Source organism: Hyalella azteca, unplaced genomic scaffold (genome assembly GCF_000764305.2).
Source record: "Hyalella azteca isolate HAZT.00-mixed unplaced genomic scaffold, Hazt_2.0.2 contig17250, whole genome shotgun sequence".
Classification (NCBI taxonomy): Eukaryota; Metazoa; Arthropoda; class Malacostraca; order Amphipoda; family Hyalellidae; genus Hyalella; species Hyalella azteca.
The window spans coordinates 33,929-57,829 of record NW_025947040.1 but is presented as its reverse complement, the minus strand read 5'-3'; the positions used below and the strand labels follow the sequence as shown (position 1 = coordinate 57,829).

The window sequence follows — 23,901 nt, the reverse complement described above, 5'->3', positions numbered from 1 at the left end:
TATCCTATGTGGATTATGGATCGCTGCCACGCTCAGTTGAATGCGCTTTGTTACGTCTATGCCTGGGGCATGCTGGTGTCAAAGCTCATCTGGCCGAATTCAACTTAGCTCTGTAGCTGACTCTAGTAACTGTCCAGTATGCTATGTGAAGGCACTTCATCCTGCACTGCACGCAATTCATCAACCAGCAAAGGGATTTCTGTACTAGATTGGATGGAGGGCCTTTCTCTACTCTGGGATCTCTCCTCAGCTCTTAATGGTGGGGATGCCCCAATGAGGAGACGCACTGCTGCCATCCGACATCTATGTCAACATTTGCTTAACTGCAATATGGTGACCAGGCTGTAAATATTCTATCAAGCCTAATTGTACCTTTTCTTTTCACAATTTACTGTCACACTGGCTGGTGGAGGTGCTAGAAGGTAAAGAGATCTAAAAGTGAAGTGTCCAAAATCCCAGTTGTGCTCAGGCTGGGAGGTGTGCTGCCTGCATACCCAAAGCCTAAAAATCAATATTAAAAAAAATACTCAAGGAGGAGGTGCCGGTTAGTGGAAAGTAGCTGCTTGCACAACCAACCAACCAATTTCTACTTGATTTCAGCATAAAGGCTGTGAGTCTGAATATATTTTCTGCCTGAAACTGCAATATTACAATCACCATCGATGACATTCGAGCTGCCACGGTTGCACTCAGTTGTCAGTGTCAGCTGCTTACTGTTAGTGTTATCCTCTTACTGCAATACTGCTGACTATGTGAGTCTGTGACTGGCGTCTGCAGACTGAACATGCAAAGTCTGCACTCAACTTGCTGCTTGCCAATAAAAATTAACACTCATTTTATGCTGGGTAACTTGTCAGATGATAGATTTGTGGGCTTCATTTAATTATGAAATAGTAGTATCCTATCTACAAAATTGTTTTGATCTTGCAACTACTAGTGGAGTCTATGGTAGTCATAATGTCCAACCACATATTTTTTATAATTACTTTATTTTTTAATCTACTCATCTACTCAAACTGTAAAGTTAACTTCTACCAAATACTATAATATTTAATTACTTTTCAAGATTTAATATTTAGAATCAACTATACATTACATGTGTCAATGTCATGGTACCAAAAATGGCAAAGTTGCTATTTTCTCCAAGCAGGCTGTGCAATACAATACAACATACACAAATTGCGATTCACAAAGTTAATTAGAAAATGAAGAATTGAACAGTAAAATATCTTGCATACTTCCATAGGTTGCAAAATCCCTCAATGCTGCACAGACCACTAGTTACCAGTTATGACAAAAGTGTTGGAAACTTGCTGTCACTTTTGCAAATAGTGGCTGTAAGATAAAAAAATCTATGGTGGATCTAATGAGACGTAATGGTACCACCACTCCAAAAATGGCAAGAAGGCTACAGTCATGGCTTGGAAAGAAGGTATTTTCCTTGCTTGTGAACTGTGAAGCATTGGCAGATTGAAAGTAAATAAATTTTAATTTTTGTACTAGATTTTTTACAGACTATTTTAAAATTAAGTCTAACCAAATCTTGCAAATGATCTTTTATATGCATGTTTAAAAATGTATTTTTTATTGTTTTAATTTTTAGAAATTCAAAAGCCATTCTCTTCAGCTTAGTCTGTGTGTGAGATCAATTGTATAAAGCTACTCCTATGATTTCATAATTAGAAAATTATTCTTAGGTTTTTTCTTGAAATGATGAAACAATTACTGTCACTGCCTGTCAAGTGATTAAAAATATTGCACTTTCAGTAAATACCGTACGTTCTGTTAAATAATAGATTATTTAAATACAAAAAAACTTGCGCAAAACATTTCTATTCAAAAAAGGAATTTTGAATTTTTTTAGTTACTACTAATTAGTGTAAAAATGGCACTAAGCAGACAAATCTTGAACAAGCTACATCCTATATCTGTTATTGCAAGATTGTGCTCATCGGGTGAGTAAGGGATTCCCTTTATTACTTATAACAAAAGATTGCAATTTAGCCTAGAATTCATACATATTATGCTCTACATCATTTTATTTTGTGTACATTATGTGTGCAATATTCTGAACACATTTAATGTTGATTAATAAGAGCCCTAAACATAACTTTTCTCTGACTTTTTGATTTTTCTTATGCAGCTATTTCTTGGCTTCAATCCTCTGTACTACCCATATGGACATTGACATGGTTTTTCTTTTTGCTAATTTATGATGTATAGCATGTATACTTATTCCAGAAAATTGTATGTCATTATCTTTCCATTCTTATTCTTGTATTTTTAAACCTATGCTCGTGTTACTTATTTTTCTCCATTGTATGATTTTAGCAAATAGACAAGTATGTATCTATACCAGGTATTTGTTAGGTTTCATATTATTATGTTTGTGTCCCCCACTATTTTCCATGTATATTGAAATTATTGATATCATCTTAATATTTCTGTACATTTCAGATTCAGGGAGAGGGTCTGCTGCCATTCCCCAGCACCCATGCAAGTTGAGTCTTCCACGCCTGCCGTCAACTGAGCCGGTCGACCTCAAACTTGTGCAGCTCCTGGAAAAACTTTCCTTGGTGGATGCAGCTGATGCTGAGGGAGTGAGGTCCCTAAACTACAAGATCAGGTAGCGCTTATTATTGAGGGAGTGCAGTCCCTAAACTACAAAATCAGGTAGTGCTTATTATTGAGGGAGTGTGATCCCTTAACTACAAGATGGGGTAGCACTTATTATTTAGGGAGTGTGATCCCTTAACCATAAGACCATAATTCATAATTGTTCAGGATGTACGGTATTTCTGATTAACTACAATATTATCTGTGTCTTTAGAATTGAATGATATTTCTAAATTGACATGTTAACTAAATGTTGGTACATCTTTGTACCCCAAATATTATTTCCTGGAATATTGTGATGAATTCCCGTCTCATTGTTAAGAATGACGTATGTTAAATCATTTCAAAATACTATGTCACATTTGATAGTTGTGGCACTTAGTCCGAACTGATGTATGGTGTTGTGGGCAGCATGGCTGATCATCTGCACGCTGTTGACACCTCGGATGTTGAGCCTCTCATCACACTTCTGGAGGACAGGTGGGTTGGTGGGGCCTATTTTGTGTCATCTGTTATTGGGGCTAGAAGACAGGTGGGTTGGTGGGGCCTATTGTGTGTAACACGAGAGTCCAAAACGGGTAGAAGAACAGACACGCAGTTGTAATAAATATCTATTTACTAAATTAATATTAATTAATACTAATGTTTTGATACTAAGATTTTTCAGTCAATCAGATGTATTCTGACTAGGTACACGAATGTATTATTCAATTTCATTATTTACTTTGGATGTTTAGATGATGGACGTCTAAATACGTTTAATGATGATTTAGACGTTCGACAATGAACCAAATTAATGTGAGTCCAGAAAACAGATTATTGACTGTTCAGTAAAAGTATTTTGACCACAGATTGTAATTATTGCAGGCAATTAACTAGCAGGCTGTTCTTGAATACAATTACATTTTGAACAACAGGAAACTGTGATTCCTAAATTTACTTGCTTCTAAATACTCATGAGTAGGAATTTTAAATGTATTACGGTATCTGCTGGATCATTCTTATAGTTCACAAACGCGTTAGGCAGTCATGTAATACACATGACAGTTGAACCTGTAGGCTGCTGGATGTGACGTAGCTTGCCAAGTCCAGCAGTCGCTTTAGTTTTACTAGAAATTTAAAAGTGAAGAAAATACCACAAAAATTTAGCATATCTCTATTGAAAACGTTTCGGAGACCAGCTCCATCGTCAGTTTGATAAATCTAGTACACAGATAAAGGTAGAAAATTAGTTTGGAGTTGATAAAAAAACGCAGAAGTTAAAAACCTAAATTTGCATACAAAGTGTAGAATAATAAAGTATTTACCTATCTATTGATAGGTAATAATAAAGTATGTACCTGTCTATTGATAGGTAGAATAATAAAGTATGTACCTATTTACACTAAAGCAATATAGTGACTTTTTCCCCTTTAGTTTTAGTCAGGAGTTGTTAGCTGACCGTGACCCTGAGCAGTCAGCTGAGTGTTATGAAGGCAGACTAGCTACCTTCTTAGTCGTGCTGACCACAGCCGCTGTCTTCTGCTGTTGTGCTAACTACAGCTGCTGTTTTCTGCTGTTGTGCTGACTACAGCTGCTGTCTTCTGCTGTTGTGCTGACTACAGCCGCTGTCTTCTGCTGTTGTGCTGACTACAGCTGCTGTCTTCTGCTGTTGTGCTGACTACAGCTGCTGTCTTCTGCTGTTGTGCTGACTACAGCTACAATCAAATAAATGAGCACAATCAAATAAATGAGCACAATCAAATAAATGAGCACAATCAAATAAATGAGCACAATCAAATAAATGAGCACAATTAAATGAATGAGCACAATCAAATAAATGAGCACAGTTGTAAATGAGCACAATTAAATGAATGAGCACAATCTAATAAATGAGCACAGCCTGGAACTACTTTATTCATTGTCTCGGCTTTGAGCTACGAAGGTCTGGGCCTGACATCAGTAAATAATAGTTCCAAATAATGTTCTGTTGGCTTGTAGCAGCTCTGCCTGGTGACAACATCAAATATGTGTATACCTGATGTTTACTTCAAGTATATTATGTATACCGGTATACATCAAGGGTGTATATACATCAATGCTATTATCTAAATGAGTCTTAGATTTTAACAAATTATGTTTTCTTCTTCTCAGCCATTACTCATCTTGTTATACTGTTGAAAATCTCTAAAGATAAGCTAAATCTTAGGCCTATGCCTATAAAACTTTATGATTGATTATCAAGCTGATTTCAATTGTGACTAGTAATCGTTTTGAAGCAATATCGTCGTTGGATAGGCACTCCCAGAATAATACGCTGAAAATAATGTGGAAATACTTACGTAGTTTTTCATTAAATCACCTAATTGGCGTCTGTAGGGTATGAGGGAAATCACACTTGTGGGTACGAGGTATGGGGCATATCACTCAACAAGTCTTTTGTTACCGAGTGTCGTCATACTCAACGATGTCTGCTGGGGTGTAGATACAGAACCAACAGGAATGTAGATACAAACATGAATGTAGACAATGTAGATACAAAACTAGCAGGAATGTAGATACAAACATGAATGTAGACAATGTAGATACAAAACCAGCAGGAATGTGGTCTCATTGTGGAGTTTTGCTGCAGCTTTTCACTGGATAACTATGGCATATGCTGGTATTAGGTCTTGCATTGCTGAATTACGTTACATGATATATGGTGCAGTTTACATCATTGTTGAATAACCTTACATGATATATGGTGCAGTTTATATCATTGCTGAATTACCTTACATGATATATGGTGCAGTTTATATCATCCGCCTAACTGACGTTGCGTTACAGGAGCCTGCGGCTGAGCGCTGACGAGCCTGAGGTGGACGGAGGCGCCAGGAAGGACGCGGTGCTGGCGTGCGCCCTGGACACGCTCGAGGACTTCTACGTCGTCCCTCCCGGCAACATCGACTACCTGCCTGACGAGCGCTACTACAAGAACCTCGTAGACGGCGGGGCGACGAGTCTGGGGAGTGCTGCAGAACCTGAAGAATCTAGTAGAACCTGCGGAACTAAACACGCGACGAGCGCTACTACAAGAACCTCGTAGAGGGCGGGGCGACGAGTCTGGGGAGTGCTGCAGAACCTGAAGAATCCAGTAGAACCTGAGGGACTAAACGCCCGACGAGTGCTACTACAAGAACCTCGTAGACGGCGGGGCGACGAGTCTGGGGAGTGCAGAAGAACCTGAGGAATCTAGTAGAACCTGAAGAATCTAGTAGAACCTGAGGGACTAAACACCCGACGGGTGCAACTACGAGAAGCTCGGTTATGGCATGGGGACGAGCCTGAAAAATCCAGGAGGATTTGAGTCCAGCAGATCCTGAGAGGCGAGTCCAGCAGAGCCTGAGTGGGAGTCCAGCAGAGCCTGAGTGGGAGTCCAGCAGAGCCTGAGTGGGAGTCCAGCATGGCCTTCGTGACGTCGCCATTAAGACAAATCCTGTCATGCGATAAACAAAGTAAATTATTTGAAAAATGGACGTTGAAAACTTTTTGGCAGTCTCCTCGCTTTTTGAATTTTTGTACTGTTCATTTGTACCACAGTTATATTGTTTATTAAATATTTGCATTGGCGAGTAAGCGAAGTCTGGTCGGCTGCCCTATCTTTTAATATCTGTGATTTGTTACGAGGAGATGGTAAAACTTGTCTTCTGATCTGGGACCGGAAGATCAAAAAAAGTTTCGAGTTCGTATCTACGTCAGCGACGAATCTACAACGGCTTTGTAAGGTCATTGACCACTCAAAAATCTTTACCTGCTAATCATGGACCATAAATCTGCCGCTACGTGTACTTGGGCGGCTACCTGTACATAGGCCGCTACTTGTACTGCAAGTTCAGATAATCCAGCCCAATGTCTTTTAGAAGTGACGTGGTTGCTCATGAGCTGCTGGATTTTCACCGGGTCTGATATGTGGCAGGCATATCACCTATGTCTTTAGTTTGTTGTTTTCGTATGCCTACGCACTGTATAGGCATCAACCGCGTCAGCACGGAGTCTCTTCCTCGCGGTGACTCGGAGCGAGAAGGAACGATCGACACGATGTTGTCTCGTGGTGGAGTTTAACTGCAGCTTTTCAGTGCCTAACTAAGGGTCCTGGAGTTGGTTCTTGTTCCATATTATGTCTACATAGATTATTTATGTCATTCACGGTTTAATTTCAAATTTGAATCAAACGATCTTTTTGTACGTCATGTGAATAAGAATTAAGTTTTAAGTTTCTCGTCTTCTTTATTTGCGGACTTACGTACTGTGAATACAATAAAATGTTCGTAGTTTCAGACGTTGTTTTACACAACTGCCAGCTATATTTCACCCGACGATAACAGCGGTCTTGGGTTGGTCATTTGTTTCGGACTACCGAGGACCGGTCGCAGCGCCGTGTAATTTACTGTATTTCCGCATTGCATTTCCATAACCAAATGATGGATTGGTTGTAAAAAGTAATGAAGAATGCACCAACGCGCTGCGCAGCTCCTAATAGTTACTGCATTCCTGAATGTGATTTGTCCAATTCATTTCCTTTCATTTTGCCGGAGCATTTAGTTCGCTTATCATGGCCTAAAGCAAGATTGGTACAAGAATATCTTGAGTAGCTCGTAACCTGAACGCGCCGGAACTGTAACCTCGACGCTTTACGAGCTCTCTAGGACCCCATTGCTAACTTGGATCAAAATATCATTAAAGGTGACAGGAGTATCTCAGCCACGCGCCAGAACCGCATCTATGAGATGGTTAAAAGCAAGAGAAGGTAAGTGAAAACCGGACATGCGTGTGAAATTTCCTGAGGCCGCACTATCAAAAATAGCAACAAGTTTGTAACTCCGTCAACCAATCAATGACGGCTTTTCTCCAATCACAGACGAGAAGTCGGTCGCTAGAGTCGGATTTGATAGTAAAGTCCCTACCACGAATTATTTCTGGTACAAACAACGCGTGAATTGAACTTAGTACCTGCATACTAAGGACAGTGGGGGTACCGTGTGTTGACATAATAATAATAGCGGTTTCAGCGTTTACTAGGCCGTTGGTCTGTCGCCGTATCTTAACATCAGAGACTATTTTCAGCTTGTTGCGTTCTCGAACTCGCTGCTACAATTCTGCTGTGCTTAACCACCCGGCCTCCTTACCGATTCTGATCAAAAACTGCCGCGCAGAGCTGGGAACGAACCCGCGCCTCTCTGGGCCAAACTTGGTACTCTGAACTGTAACCACTGGGCCACCACGGCACATTGAGTTTAGTGGGGATGTCGCGTGTTGACATAAAGTTAGGTGGGGTGTCACGTGTTGACATGAAGTTAGGTGGGGTGTCGCGTGTTGACATGAAGTTAGGTGGGGTGTCGCGTGTTGACATGGAGTTAGGTGGGGTGTCGCGTGTTGACATGTTCCAATCACAGCTAAACTCGCTAATCACAGACGAGAAATCTGTCGCTAGTCAGGTTCGATAGTACGGTCCCTAAAACAAATTATTTCTGGTACAAACAACGCGTGAATTGAGTTCAGTACTTGCATACTAAGGATAGTGGGGATGCCGCGTGTTGATGTAATAATAATAGCGGTTTCAGCGTTTAGTAGGCCGTTAGCCTGTCGCCGATTCTTAACATCAGAGAATATTCTCAGCTTGTTGCGTTCTCGAACTCGCTGCTACAATTCTACTGTGCTTAACCGCCCGGCCTCCTTACCGATTGTGATCAGAAACTGGCGCACAGAGCTGGGATCGAACCCGCGCTTGGAGGGGGATTAGGAAGCTTGTAGGAGTTGGTGAGGTTGTCGCTGCTTGTGGACGCGTTGATGATTCCTCCATATCAGCTCCAGAACTCGTCTGATTAAAGCCTGAGCTTGTCTTGTCACAGATTCTTGTCATGTTTGTGACATGATTCCAGGAGACCTATAATAACTGGCCTATCGACAAGCCATATCTGAAAATGACTTAGGAGCGATAAGTTTTCCAACCTTTGACCAGGTCTCGATGTTTGGGGCACAACTAGTCCAGACATTTACCGCAGCATAACTTTGTCCAGTCTGCCCCTGAACGGGTTCATTCAAGAGGCCTATACGGTTTAGCAAGAAGCCTGTTCTGTATGTAGTGGAACGGAGTGAGAAAAAATGTTTTCACATGGATTAAATGCATAATAGTTTTCCAGACCATCACTATGATTCCTGCTGGGTATTCTTGCTTCATATATTAGTGGTACTTCCGGAATATTGTTTTAACCATGAGTGTAATAACGAAACTAACCGTAATCTTTTCCAGTAACAATGTACTGGTCACCGGCGCTGTACGTCGGGTAAAGTAAACAACTCATAATAAATAGGTTACATATATATATATTTATTTTTCTTCACCATCATCTCTTTCGTATTCCATTGAGTTGAGTAAGAATGTACCGTTGACATGCACCGAGTTTGGCCTACATATATTCTCAGCCCTGACTCAGTCGAGTTGCCAAGACTATTTGCCCAAGCCGTCTCACTCTACTCATCGCTGATGGCCAGAGTTCTGCTCCTACAGAAACTTCATTGGAACTTCCGTGCGTAAGGTATTGAAGAAATATAATACATAAAACTCGATAGTATTTTCGTCCAGACCAACGATTCAGTAAATAATAATTCTGTAACGTGGGTAAAATGTGGTCATTTGAATTGCGTGACTGGCGATAACTGGCATCTGTTGCGATTGCCTGCTATTCTGAGAAGACTTTTGGCAAGGCGTGAGGGTGAAGCCCTGAACTGCTCTTGTTCGTGTCGTCTCCTTATTTATGGGTCTTATTTGGACCTGAATTGTCTCAAATCAAAGTTCCTGTTGATTTATTATTTAATAATACGTGACTTCCATAAAATGATTAAATTAGGTATTCAACAGCGGTGAAGTTGGAGAATTTTCAACTCTAGCAACCTCCAGACACGAATTCGAAAGAACGATTAAAGTATTAGTTAAGAATATCTGAATGCCTTGCTTTGAAAGGTAGCTCTAGTTCCCGATCCTATAGGCATGAATGGCATTACAAACTGTTAATGTTTCTGCTGTCAAAGACTAAAGGATTGCTTAGACAGAAGCAAGCGTATTTCGGCTTTCAACAATCTAGGAGAAATAATGTATAAAAATCTTTAATTGTGTCGTGAGTAGCCCGATCATTCGCAAGTAGTCTTTGATTGGGCTGTAAGTAGCCCGCTTCACGGACCATTAGTAGCCAACTGATTGATTTGCTAGTAGCCCATTGATTGGGCTGTCAGTAACCCATCGATCGAGTCTGGTATGATGGGGCCGCAAGTAGCCCGCTGGCTGTGCCGTAAGTTATGGTAGAATGTAAGTAAGTTGCAGTGTAAGTTGCGATCTTAATGATGGTTGTCAGGTGTGGATGTGTGCTAATCGCGACACAATTATCAGGCAATCATAGCCAATTATTCGTAAGTTGATCATCTTAACACAAGTACAAGGCCAATAGCTTCCTTGCGTCACTCTAATGATTTTGGGCTGTCAGAAGTAAGGGTAGATGACTGGTAGTTATTCCGACATGTTATAGTTATATATTATAAGACAATTATATATTTAGACGTATAACAACTATATATTTCAACATATTATAGTTATATATTATATTACAGTTTTATATTATGTTAATGTGATATATATTCTGACATATTATGCATTCCCGGCAAAATTTAGCGCCAATGAGTGTGGGGAGCAGCAGCAGCAGCAGGTGTGGGGAGCAGCAGCAGGTGTCCATTGAATTTCCAGTGGCCATTTAACCGTCGGCTCCCAGGGTGGAATTTTTCGAAACATATCATCGGGCAGTGATAGGCTAGCGGTCGGATGTCAAACGCTGCCATATTCTGCAGCCGCGGAGGCGGCAATTGCTAAATTTGTTCCTGGTCTCAAACGTTGGCAAGGTAACACAAGTCTAAACGGGAACCTGGTAATTTTGCAAAAAATAGTTTTTTACAATTTTGTTATCCAAAAGAAAATTTTATTTTGTATTTTTCTACATTTAGTTTTTGCTTTTTTTGTATTAAAAAGTTTCTACTTTGCCACCACTTCAAAAATTTTTGATTTCCACTATATGTTTTCTTAACATACTACTATGCACACACAACTCACCGCTTCTATGTTTACTATGCTGAATCGCTCGGCCTCCACGCAGATATCGAACCCACAACTCTGCCCCAATTTTGGTTCTCCGAAGTTGCAATGAATAAAGGAAAGTAAGGAATGCTGCATAAACGGAATGAGAGGAGTAAAGAATTGCAACATTGCCATGAAGAAGGGGATGAAGAGTTGCAGCATGAGAAATGGGTGATAGAGGTGAGAATGTTAACCCGTGGACCAGGTGAAGAATGACTCGAGGGAGAGGAACGCGAGAGCAGGCAATGACCTATGATCGTATTTCAGTTTGAACATTCGCTTCTTATTTGATCTTAACACTGTGACTGCCAGTTTTATATTTTTTAAGTTAAATTCTTCCCATTTTTTGGCGTAGAAGTTTTGCATTTATATAGGTTTAATCTTTAATGGGTTGAAGGACTAATGAGCCCATTAAGGCATGAGTGAGGTAGTATTTCACCTACTCCAAAGGCCAGGAGACAACCACGTAACATGTGGGTAGCCAATCGCGTCCTCATCACGGGTCACATGTTTCTCAGCAGCCAATAGAAGTGCTTCCCAACCCAGGTCAAAATCTTTTCAGCATCCAATCAGAGAGCTCCGCGTCATCAGTCACATGCTGCACAGCAGCCAATCACAGCGCTGGACGCATTGGCTCTCGGGTGCGGTTCGGGTGCCCCGCACAGTCTCTCACTCGGGCGATTTGTCTACGCACCAGGCCACACGCGGGTGCTCTCTTCTTTTTCTAGGTAAGTGCAAGACTTCGCCCTGGACTCCTTGTGCAAGATCCGTGTATTCTATGGTGTGATATGTGCAACTCATCGTTCAATTGGTCATCCAGGGACAATTTTCTGTAATTTTGGACATTGAGCCTCGCTGGCAAAAGGCTTGTTTTTTCCAATGATGTTTTCATGTCTGAGTGAAGAGTTAGCAGAAAAATGAGCAAATTCAAGCAAAGTGCTTCAGTGAAACTGTCAAATCGCCTGGAATTGTGCGTCAGCAGTGATCGAGTGCCTGATGAATTGCAGCATGGACAGGAGGAGGGAAGTGAGGAATTGCAGCATGGAAAGGAAGAGGGAAATGAGGAATTGCAGCATGGACAGGAGGAGGGAAGTGAGGAATTGCAGCATGGACAGGAGGAGGGAAGTGAGGAATTGCAGCATGGACAGGAGGAGGGAAGTGAGGAATTGCAGCATGGACAGGAGGAGGGAAGTGAGGAATTGCAGCATGGACAGGAGGAGGGAAGTGAGGAATTGCAGCATGGACAGGAGGAGGGAAGTGAGGAATTGCAGCATGGACAAGAAGAGGGAATCGAGGAAATGCTGACGTTAATGTCAGCTTACGTTAATGTAGGTTAGGACAGGCGAAATAAGTTAGGTATGGTTAAGGTTATAGTAATTTATTTTACTTTATACTGCCACTCAAACATAAGAAATCCATAATTGGAGTTATGAGTGTCTTGTAAAATGTCTTGGTATGAAAGAAAAACGGAAACAAAATGCAGAGCATAGAGGCTAATTAGAGCATTTATTTCGTTACCCCGCCTTTAGGTACAAATAGCATTGGCAACGGCTAACGTATCGTCGCACAGAGAGCAAACTTACGACGTCGTAACTCCTTCATTATATCTGGCTGGCTTGCGCTGTATCTTGAGCCAAGCTCTCGATGCTGAAAAATGAAAACAATTAAGGCGTAAATTCGGCAATAGCTGTGCGTGTTGCCATTGGTCGTAAGTCTTAAGATTGTCATATATTGTTTACGACTGTCATAAGTTCTACGACTATCGAATGTTGACGCTGATGGTATACCTCAATGTTGAATGGCTGATTGACCAAAAATATTATTGTGATATGAAGATGCTTTTCGATTACAAAATATACGAAACTTCAATTTGAAATGCAATGAAATAATAATAATGTTTCGTACTTTTTATCAATTCCATTTTTAAATTCAATTTAGTTTCGTAAATTTCTTCATTGTTACGATTGCGATCATAAACAATTTACGGTTTCATTACAAGTCCAGGGCCCATACTTCCAAAAAAAGTTAAGAGATCGTAAGTTCATCGATCAGCCAATCATTGACGGCCTTTCAAGCAAAATCCGCCAATCATAGACAAGAAAATAGAGCGTAAGTAACGTTCACTCAGCGAGTTCTGAAAATATGGTCCCTGTACGTAAACCCTCTGTAAACAGTGTAAATTAGATCATTCAAAAGTAGGTAGAAACATAGTACGCTGCAGGGTCGCGGCAGCGCATATCTTGGCACGAGGAGCCGGAATTCGGCCGCCAACGCAAGTTTACAAGTACCCGAAGTTACGATGGTCGTGAGTTCAACCATGACTGTAAATTGAAGATCAGTGTCCGTGATTGGTAAGCTCTCGCTGAATGATTCATTGTTGATTCATAACTTCATTCGTAAAGTATATAAATATTTTCTTGCTGTGGTGCGAGGCAGCATTTGATTCAGGATTACTTGGATACTTATTTTAATCAGGAGCGCTAAGAAATCCCTTTGAATGCAATGAGTTTTAAATCCGCCGCCGGACAATCCTTAATTACACTGAACCAATTGCGGATGTGCGGGAAGAGCGATCAACGTTGAAATTACGACAGTCGTCGAATTAAGTGTGAATCCTGGGAAACTTTAGCTTAACACGTTTAGTGCGGCAACACCCACCAGCGCTGGCAGATGGCCTAAAAAATATAACTCAGTACTCACTGCAGTGAGTGACAGAGCGCATTTTCTTGTCGACGAAAACGAGAAGTCCCAGACGGACAGACAGACAGACGGACGGACATGGCGAGCACAATAACGCCTTTTTTCCATAAATGAGAAAATGCGCTAAAAAGGCCAAGTCCGCGGATGAAAAGGTTCATAATTCAAAATATACTAGTAAATTTGTAGGTTTCGGTGCAAAAATTAAACTTTCATTTTTTTCCTGTACTTTTTAAAATTGAACGAGGTAGTAATGCCATTATAAATTTTGGTCCACAAACGCAATTAAAAAAAAACTAAGTCGCGGAGTCTGTCCGGAAAAAAGACCCTGCAACTCACCGGTGAGTCTTGCCGCACTCAACGAGTTAAGATAATCGTACCTTACGACCACCGCAAGTTCGATGCCCGAGCTTTCGCTAGTCGAACAGCTTACGACTGCCGTAAGTCTAAGTATGCGTAGCCAGGCCGTGGGTTTATAATAGTTAGATAGTTAAGAGTTCGTAACTCTATCAGCCAATCACGGACAACTTTTCAAGCTACACCCTTTATAATCATTCATTATGCGGTTATACCCACCAATTATAAACGAGAAATCGACTGCTCCGTGTACTTAGGCCGCTTCTTGTACATAGGCCGTTACTTTACGTGTACTTCGGCCGCTTCGTGTACATAGGCCATTACTTCTATGCAATAGCATAGAAGCATAATTTTTCCAGAGCATAATTAATCCAGAGCATAATTTTTATTTAAAATTTTCTTATTTGTTGCGTCAAAAATCGAAATAAATTTTTTGAAAGCCGTCGGGAGATCAAAAAGCAGGATAAAAAGTGAGGAGTGGAGTTGTAGGAGTGGAGTTGTAGGAGTGGAGTTGTAGGAGTGGAGTTGTAGGAGTGGAGTTGTAGGAGTGGAGTTGTAGGAGTGGAGTTGTGGGAGTGGAGTTGTGGGAGTGGCGTTGTGGGAGTGGAGTTGTAGGAGTGGAGTTGTAGGAATGGAGTTGTAGGAGTGGAGTTGTATGACACACACTTCTTCAACATACCTTCAACATACCTGTAACATGCCTTCAACATGCTTGCAACATGCCTGTAATCAAATAAAAATATAATATAATAAAATATAATTGAAGAAAATTATGAAAACCTTGCCGTTTTTAGCATCAAATAATGGAAACAAATCAGGTAAATAACGATAACTTTTATAAGTACAACACAAAGAATAAATATTTTTTGACGCATTAAAATAAATATTTTATTGCAGCGAATAAAGGATATGAATCAGATGTTTAACAAAGATAATTAATTCTCAACACAACAAGAGCAATAATTCTCGGCATATCACATGAAATAGTCATCAACATGAAGTACATGAAGCATGGAGGGTCGGGCGCGGGCAACCCGCTGGTGTAGGTGCCAGAGGTGCGCGCTTGGCGAGCGTCCACCACGCGTCCTATTTTTACCGCAGACGGTCGGTCGCTGCGCCCCTCAGCCTTCCCCTTCCCTCGGTTGCCCTAAACATACAGAAATTCTAAGTAAACAATAAGGCAAACAAAGCCTTATTGCGATGAAGTGCGTCTTTGTTTTAACAAATTTTATCAATGGCACTGCAGAAAATTTTGTTTAAATGAGGGAGTTTTTTTTTCTAATTGAACGTGAAGCGAAATCTCAAAACACAAAATTCAGCGTCAGGAAACACGTTTGTGATATGAGTATAATATGTGATTTTTCGATTATTTAAACGTCAAAATATTCCGATATAAATCATCCTGGTTGTACATCTTTGCTCATACTCTGTCCTCAAAATTTCACTTAATGATTGTTGGTATTAATTTCTTTAATTTTATTTATTTATTCTCTGGAAAGTGGGTAATTTTCAATGTTTTTTTTAAATAATTTTCAGCCCGTCGTAATGGTCAGTTAAATTTTATGAAGACGGGCTAAATGCTGCGATCGTAAGTTACTGAGGGGGATGAGGTAGGTAATTAAATATCGCGCGCGATATCCATAGACTTTTTCACGTTTTTTTCCGCGAGCCATAAAATTAAAGTTAGAGAATTTAATTTTTCCGTTTTTTTTGTCTGTGATTGATGGGTTTAGCCCGACAAGCCGTTTGTGGCAGGCTGATGGTGTTACAAAATCGTCACTGACATAGTTTACTCGGATTCCTTTAGTTCGCAATTCGGAGTTACGAACTTGCAGCAAAGATCAGGAAACAGGATATTGTAAGCTTGCTCCTACTCGAGCCCTCATGTTAGCGGCGCATGCGCGAACACTTCTATTTCTGACCGTTCCCCTCACCGCGCACGGCGAGCTCAGATGTTTCTTCTAGAGCCTCTCGCCTCAGATTTTCCTCTGCCTCTTGTACAACAAATTTAGGACGATAATTATCAGTATTGCTAATATGATAATTGTTACAAATTATGTTGGGTGTTATACCTATTCAAAAAGAAGTGTGCTAGACTGGGGACATGCAGTTGTCTATCTGTTATGTAGGTTTTATTCTACCGCAGTGTTGATTTTTCAACGCAAATCTTGCGTATGTTTGGTGCAGTTTGATATGCATCTCAATACTCATTTTTAAGTTTATTTTGTGCTCAGTTTGAAATCTGATGTAAATTTTATTTATTTACAGCGTCTAACTTCCTCACAAACCACCACCATGTCCGACGAAGAGTACAGGTAAGACCTTCCTTAAATAATGTATTTTAACTTTACTTCGTTCCCTTTCTAGCAGACGCAGGACTGACGGAGAAAATAATCCATTCCGCCAATCCAGGGCGACCCTTAATCCCGGAAAGTTTCGAATAGAATTATAATCTTTGTATTATAATTCACATCTGCATTCGTGTTCGAACAAAATACAAAAATAACATCAACATTAATAAAAAAGTTATCTCAGCAGACGCAGCTGTTCTCAGGTGTAGCGAGGCGGCTTCCTTGGCTGAACCAACCCCGGTTGAGAGGATAAACTTTATCGCTAATGTTCTACGTTCTTTCTTTCAGTGGCCTAAAGAACAACCACAACCATGGCGGATGAGGTCAGGCTTCATCAGCAGCAATGGAAGGAGTTCTTTATTTTTCAGCCAAATTAAAGCTAATGCCTTCTTAGTGGTTTCAGAATCATTCTGAAAACGCTACTGATCAGGGCTCTGGTTCTGTTGCAAACTGGCGTCAGTTTTAAAAAGTGCTATATGGATAAAAAGTTCCATGTAAAGATATTGTTTCACGAATTGGCTCATGATTATGGATAATTTCCTACCGTTAATTTTTGTCACTAACATATAAAACTATATTTAAGATGGAACACTTGCATTTTGCGAAAGAACCTGAGTCGGTTTAGAGTGACCATTGCGTCTTGTGCAGTTTATTAATTGCGAGCTCAAGTTTAGCGCTTATGTTGGGTTGTTGATGCAGATGTCGTAAATTCCCTTTCAAATAAAAATTAAAAATAATTACAAATTCTAATTTTACATTCAAATGACTAGAAAAAATCACATAAATAATTTTCCAGAATACATTGGATTCACGAAGGGTCCATTCTCTTTGGGTATCTTCGACAAATCCCAAAAAGACAGAAAATTGCCAAATTCAGCTGTCGTTTCTTTTTAAAACTTTAAACTCCCTTTTCCAAAGGCAGATTTAAAATTCTTGTTTAAATCATCGTTTCAGAAAAAGGGTTAGCGAATATCCAACCCTTCTTCCCAATTGAAACTGAAATCGCTTGTTTCCTTGTAAGGTAAACATCTTCTCGGCACTCCCCACCGTGGCGCTAACTTGTTCTCTGTTCTCGCGGCCCCTGAGGAGCCCTGTACATATAAGCTGTGAACCCACGTGGTCCCTTGAGCAAGTTTCTCTTCTGCACTGAAACAAAAACTCGGCACACACACTGCAATTAATGGAGCCTACAACTTAACCAGATACTTTTGATTCATTACTTTAATTTCTAAATTTCAATCATATATATTGCTTCTAACTTCACTATTTCAATCCGATTCTTTGCTCCAAATCTTGATGTTCTAATTCGAATCATTACGCCAAGTCTCGATATTTCAGTCAATCAACAAAGTACCGGTATTTTTAAATTTCTTACCTCACCGTATTAATGTATAATTATCCACCACAAAACATTTTACCGGTATTTTTAAATTTCTTACCTCACCATATTAATGTATAATTATCCACCACAAAACATTGTAAACCGAATAATCGACTCGATTAACTAAATTCTTGTTTCAGTCCTTGAGAAACTCGCTCGTATTTTCTAATCAAAACTTGCTTCTTCTTCTGACCTTCATTATGTTCTTTTGCCGGCGTGGCAGGGTGGAGTGAACATCAATTTTTTGTTCATGCTTTATATTTAATATGAGATTTGTGAGGCTTTTTATGAGGCCTAAACTCATCAGTATGCAGGCTAGGTAAGTGATTTGCAGTGCCCCGACCAATCGTGAACAATCCATTATTTTTATCCCCACATTCCGTGCCTACGATGTCAGTTTGTCCATTATTTTACGTTTTACGATTGTACATATAAAATAAGCTCGCCTTTCATTCATAATTTTACCGCTTTGTTTTTACACTTTACTTAATACCAAAATGCAAAGCTCTCCTAGTATGACATTTTGCAAACACATTTTTGCAGCTGTTACTTTATTTTACAGGTTATCATACTTTAATTTGTTTGTCATTACATCTTTGTTTACACTTGTTATCCCTTGATTTACTCGTATTAGATTCATTTCAGTCACATTTTTTCATTAGTTTTAAAATTTTTCTATTCAGAGTCAGTGGGTTTGACCGAAAAACATTGTGGCAAACACGCGTCGTGGTCGCAACTCGGAATCTCCATCAGTCTAACGTATTGTGCATTGCAACACAATTATTACTCAACGTATTCACATTGTGCATTGCAACACAATTATTACTCAACGTATTCACATTGTGCATTGCAACACAATTATTACTCAACGTATTCACATTGTGCATCGCAACACAATTATTATTCAAGTAATTAATTCATGAAATTCGTTACGATAATTAAATTTATGATCCCACGCCAATACTCCTTGATGGAGTCTGTTATACTACGGCCACGTCACGTTACATTGCCTCCATGAAAACTCAAGACTGGATCACTATTATTTCTGTTAAATAATAATTTTGTAAAATATTGTTGAATTCACGTGTGCATTATACCTTAATTTTTATTTGCCGTGTCCTGCGCTCATCTGCACTGAGAACGTCGAAAAATTCCCCGTCAACCGAAATGCCCGTCAGAGAATTTGTCATATCACAAACAAAGTTCACTCTTTGGCCGAGGTTATTTTGCACATAATAATTTTTTTGCGTGATAAATAGAGAAAATAATATTTACAAGAGCAGAAAGCTAATTTAACAAATAATTCTATGCAACTGCACAAAATTATTCTAATAATTATACAGTCAATACTTAAATCAATCCTCGACGTCACAGGCTGTCCTTAGAATCTGTCACCGAAAATTTTCATGGAATTCATATAAATGGCAATATAGATGGCATAAGAAGGGCAATTTGCGCTATCGCAATATCCAATCAACTGTTTAAAAATTCAACTAGAAAATCATAATGATGAATAATAATAATGAAATCTAATCATAATGATTTGATTTCATTGACCTGGAACGGCAGCCCGTGACAATTAAGATTAATCTTTGGGAATCTTGGCGGGGGATTTTTGACGTGCTTAGTGAGTCACGCGACCCCACTGCCCCAGCTAACCCCATCTCTCTCCCCACCTCGGCACAGCTCCGAGGAAGAGTCTGAGGAAGAGGACCCCGCAGCGGTGAGTGCTAGGACATCCTGCGATTGTTTCGTCAAATTAGTGCAGGAAAATAAGTAAGATTATAACTCATTGTAATAGCTGCTGCTAAGTAATTAGCATTTCAGGCAGGCAAAAACTAGATCGTAACTCACAATACTAGCTGGTGCAAAAACTTTAAATGCTCGCCAATAATTTAAGGCAAAGAAAACGTCACGTAAATTTACAATATCAACATTGGGAACTTTGTCTGAGACCAGCTTAGTTCAAAAATTAGAAAATATGAAAAAAGATCAGCATATAAAAGCCAATTGAGGCTCAAATTTTCTGCAAGGACAATAACTGCTCAGTTCACGAACAATAAATCATTAAGAATAAGGGAAATTAATTTCTCTCATCCAATTCACACAATTAGAATAAAAGGAGTTATTCACAAATTGAGATGAAGACACAATTATTAGACATGTTATAGATTCAAATGATTGCTGAAATTATGGGATCGTTTCAAATCATTAATTAATTCCAGTCGAGACAAGCAGGGCGTGGTGAAATGTTAGTTTATATTCCTCTAATAAAATGACCGGTCCCTGCACGGTATTCACTGTTTAAAAGTGAACACAGTGAACCGTGACCATACAGCCTCATCATCATGGTTAATATAACTCATTGTAATAGCTGCTGCTAAGTAATTAGCATTTCAGGCAGGCAAAAACTAGATCGTAACTCACAATACTAGCTGGTGCAAAAACGATAAATGCTCGCCAATAATTTAAGGCAAAGAAAACGTCACGTAAATTTACAATATCAACATTGGGAACTTTGTCTGAGACCAGCTTAGTTCAAAAATTAGAAAATATGAAAAAAGATCAGCATATAAAAGCCAATTGAGGCTCAAATTTTCTGCAAGGACAATAACTGCTCAGTTCACGAACAATAAATCATTAAGAATAAGGGAAATTAATTTCTCTCATCCAATTCACACAATTAGAATAAAAGGAGTTATTCACAAATTGAGATGAAGACACAATTATTAGACATGTTATAGATTCAAATGATTGCTGAAACTATGGGATCGTTTCAAATCATTAATTAATTCCAGTCGAGACAAGCAGGGCGTGGTGAAATGTTAGTTTATATTCCTCTAATAAAATGACCGGTCCCTGCACGGTATTCACTGTTTAAAAGTGAACACAGTGAACCGTGACCATACAGCCTCATCATCATGGTTAATCTTGACCTTTAGACTCACCATAGTGAACCGTGACCTTAAGCCTTATCATCATAGTAAGCCGAGACCTTAAGTTTTATCATAATTGTGAACCGAGACCTTAAGCCTTATAATCATAGTGAACCGTGCCCTTAAGCCTTATCATCATAGTGAGCCGAGACCTTAAGTTTTATAATCATAGTGAACCGTGACCTTAAGCCTTATCATCATAGTGAGCCGAGACCTTAAGTTTTATCATCATAGTGAACCGTGACCTTCAGCCTTATCATCATAGTGAGCCGAGACATTAAGTTTTATCATCATAGTGAACCGTGACCTTAAGCCTTATAATCATATTGAACCGTGACCTTTAGCCTTATCATCATAGTGAACCGAGACATTAAGTCTTATCGTCATAGTGAACCGTGACCTGAAGCCTTATAATCACAGTGAACCGTGACTTTAAGCCTTATAATCATAGTGAACCGTGACCGTAAGCCTCGTCATCATAGTGAACCGAGACATTAGATCTTATCATCATGGTGAACCGAGGCATTAAGCCTTATAATCACAGTGAAGCGTGACCTTAAGCCTTATAATCATGGTGAACCGTGACCTTAAGCCTCATAATCATAGTGAACCGTGACCTTACGCCTTATAATCATAGTGAACCGTGGCCTTAAGCCTTATCTTCTTAGTGAACCGCAACCTTAAGCCTCACTTTCATACTTTGAATCAATATCAATAGTTTACGCTGATGTCAAAATTAGTTTTGGATCAACACGGAACTGAGATCGGCTCCTGGCTCCCGAACAACCCTAAGTTGTGTGTGTGGTTCTACTAATGAACTTCGGTTAGATTTTTAAAAATTCACATGATTTGACATTAGTCTGTGTTGAATGAGTCTGTTTACTTAGCCTCATGATTCTTGGTCCAGATAACCTTTTTTACCAGTGAGAATGCGCGGTGGTGAGACGTGCTTCTCCTATGCAAATATAAATGAGTGACTTGACATGGATAACACGTGTGATTTAGCAGATAACACGTGTGATTTAGCAGAGATAATATGCGTGATTTGACAGAGATTATACGTGTGATTTAGCAGAGATAATATGCGTGATTTGGCTGGGATAACACGTGTGATAAGGCAGAGATAATACCTGTGATTAAGCAGAGATAATACTAAGGTTTGACGTACAATAAGCGTGATTCGGCAAATCAAATAAGTGTGACACGAGCGTTTGCTTTAATACTTTGAAATAGATTAATTTGATATCAAAGATTAAAGCTAAAAACAGTGAAAAAACTTTTTATTACTAACTTTATTACTAACTTTTTTTAAAAACATTTTAAAAATATTGTTTTATATCTGTGATAAGCGGGCAATGGCCGCTTGAAATGGTTGAAACAATACTTAAATCTGCCCGTAAAATAGTGAGAGCAAAGCAATAGAACTACGTATAATAATCCATATAATAATCCTTATCGTAGACAACCATTTCGTTGCTTGTTTAGTTAAGAATTTGTTTTTGTTACATATTAATGTATGGGTAGATGTTCATGTAGCAGCTTTATTCTATTGCAGGGCTGAATGCACATTTTCACTCGTAGAAATAGTTGAGGCTTTGTCCAAATAACGATGCACTTGTGCATTTGTTTGATTCGTCTTGGCCTAATTTGGCGCGACAAAAAAATAGAAGGCATTGCATTGCCTCGTCCGCTCTCTGCTCAAGCTGCGGGTGAGAGAGTATGTCGTTATTCGGACAATATTACTCATTTATTTTTATGAATGTGGATGGTCCTTCAAGCTCCACTGTTGTTGTTTAGTTAGTGAATGTTGTTGCTTAGAGGAGTGTCTATAGTCATCAGGTGCACTGGTGATAGTAAATACTCAATAGTAAATGCCTTAGATCTTATTAGCAAAATTCTAACTGTAGTGTCAGTCCATTAATTGCCACGTAGATAGTGAATAGTTTATTCAACGTAGTCTCCTATTTTGAGAACCTGCGCGGGATATATGGATTAGTTGGGTTTATTTGTGTTGAGAGAGCATATGTCTATGTAGGACTTGGAACTTATGTTGATAGTTGTTTAATTTTGTTGATTTAGGTTAAAAATGTCATTACATCTATTATTTTTTGTTTTATCTTTCGCTACGTCTATGAGTTAATTTATTTTCTTATATTCATGAAACATTCAACTAATGTTATTGTTTTGTGTATTTTCTCGTGTATTGACTTCATTACCAAGAATTGTAATGGTAATATAATTCACATGAAGTGTTTTACATTAATTCCATTTCACCTTTTTTAATCCTTTTCATTCATTCTATTAGTTCACTTCTCTGCTTGAATATAACCACTTGCAAGACTTTATGGTATAAATCTTCTTCTAAACATCTTCAATAGATCTCATTATCATGGAAATGAAATAATACGTTCATATAATTAATTAGGTGCCCATTTCAACTCCGAGAGCTACACTCCCACTAATATTCTAAAATAAAAAATACTTCTAATATCACTTAGGCTTTCATCCTCCTAACTCGGAGTTTGTCTATCATAACATACCTCAAGCTATCCCATATTGTACATTCTTAATATGATCCAACATGTCACGCATCTACTTTCCTAATTTCAACCACCTGTTGCTGAAACAAAAAATCATTTGCCAGTTATCACCCTTGAATCACTCGCCCACCTCATCCCTCGCCCTACATCCTAAACTCAACGACTCACTCAACCTTCGAACTGATGCCAAGTCTCACCCGCCGGTTTGCACAATTTCCTCCCACAGGAGAAGGCCAAAGCCGAGGTAGCTAAGCGGCAGGCCGCTATGCTGGAAGTAGGTGTGCTCAGAGTGCTGTGTTTCTAACTGCATGCTGCGGTGTAGCGGGCACATACGGGGATCATTTATAGTCTTTGAAGTATAGCATTGACTTTCAAAATATGGAGAATCAAATAGTGGGATAGTGTGTAACTTTGACTACATTTGTCAATAATGTAAATATGCGAAATTGCCCTCTTTTTAGTTACGGTCATGAAATTAATTTTGTAAATAATGTTTCGCCAAAAAATTTATTGAATTGACTATCCATTGAAGAAAAACTGCAGAACGTAATTCAGAGATCTTGTAATAATGAATTGCCTTGAATTATGCGACTTGATAGCTACAATTTCTCCTCTTCAAGGAACGTAACGACAGCTGTTGGAATAATTTTTAACTGAATACAATAAGCTGCTCTAAACTTTTTATTACACTACTATTGACTTAATAACAGGCATTGAAGGCTGAGCAGAATAACTGGGAAATTTTATGCAGTATCTGTGAGTATGTACGCCCCGCAACTGCTCTGCGTGTCTGGGCTGTGACCAACCCGCATGTTCCCAGCCGGCTTACTTGATCAACTGGCGATTAAACTGTTCAAAAATCGAAGCAATGATGAATAAACAA

General features: G+C 39.3%; 2 protein-coding genes across 11 annotated transcripts in view; both read left to right on the top strand.

Moving 5' to 3' along the window:
• Nucleotides 1–1,593: 1,593 nt before the first annotated feature.
• On the top strand, nucleotides 1,594–6,041 carry LOC108668412 (glutamyl-tRNA(Gln) amidotransferase subunit C, mitochondrial-like). Of its 2 annotated transcripts, XM_018155638.1 has the most exons (5): nucleotides 1,594–1,955; nucleotides 2,458–2,626; nucleotides 3,028–3,096; nucleotides 5,425–5,584; nucleotides 5,686–6,041. In XM_018155638.1, the coding sequence occupies exons 1-5, from the start codon at nucleotides 1,886–1,888 to the stop codon at nucleotides 5,740–5,742; spliced, it is 525 nt and encodes a 174-aa protein (XP_018011127.1). In that variant the 5' UTR covers nucleotides 1,594–1,885; the 3' UTR covers nucleotides 5,743–6,041. The 2 variants fall into 2 exon arrangements, with proteins under 2 accessions (XP_018011127.1, XP_018011126.1); XM_018155637.2 differs by having other exon boundaries at nucleotides 5,425–5,753.
• Nucleotides 6,042–11,402: 5,361 nt separating this feature from the next.
• LOC108668411 (troponin I) overlaps nucleotides 11,403–23,901 on the top strand; it is a 35,875-nt gene continuing 23,376 nt past the window's right edge. For 4 of the 9 annotated variants that reach the window (XM_018155630.2, XM_018155627.2, XM_018155628.1 and 1 more), the window contains exons 1-4: nucleotides 11,405–11,484; nucleotides 16,079–16,125; nucleotides 19,229–19,265; nucleotides 23,245–23,292. In XM_018155630.2, the coding sequence (XP_018011119.1) occupies nucleotides 16,106–16,125; nucleotides 19,229–19,265; nucleotides 23,245–23,292 (105 nt within the window). In that variant the 5' untranslated portion in view covers nucleotides 11,405–11,484; nucleotides 16,079–16,105. Of the gene's footprint in view, nucleotides 11,485–16,078; nucleotides 16,126–16,449; nucleotides 16,485–19,228; nucleotides 19,266–23,244; nucleotides 23,293–23,901 lie in introns of all 9 variants that reach the window. The other 5 variants (XM_018155636.2, XM_018155635.2, XM_018155631.2 and 2 more) reach the window with 4 other exon arrangements.

Coding starts and splice junctions, on each gene's coding strand:
- LOC108668412 (XM_018155637.2), top strand. CDS start 1,886: ATGGCACTAAGCAGACAAATCTTGAACAAGCTACATCCTATATCTGTT. Junction 2,627..3,027: donor TCCCTAAACTACAAGATCAG/GTAGCGCTTATT, acceptor TGTTGTGGGCAG/CATGGCTGATCATCTGCACG. Junction 3,097..5,424: donor ATCACACTTCTGGAGGACAG/GTGGGTTGGTGG, acceptor GTTGCGTTACAG/GAGCCTGCGGCTGAGCGCTG.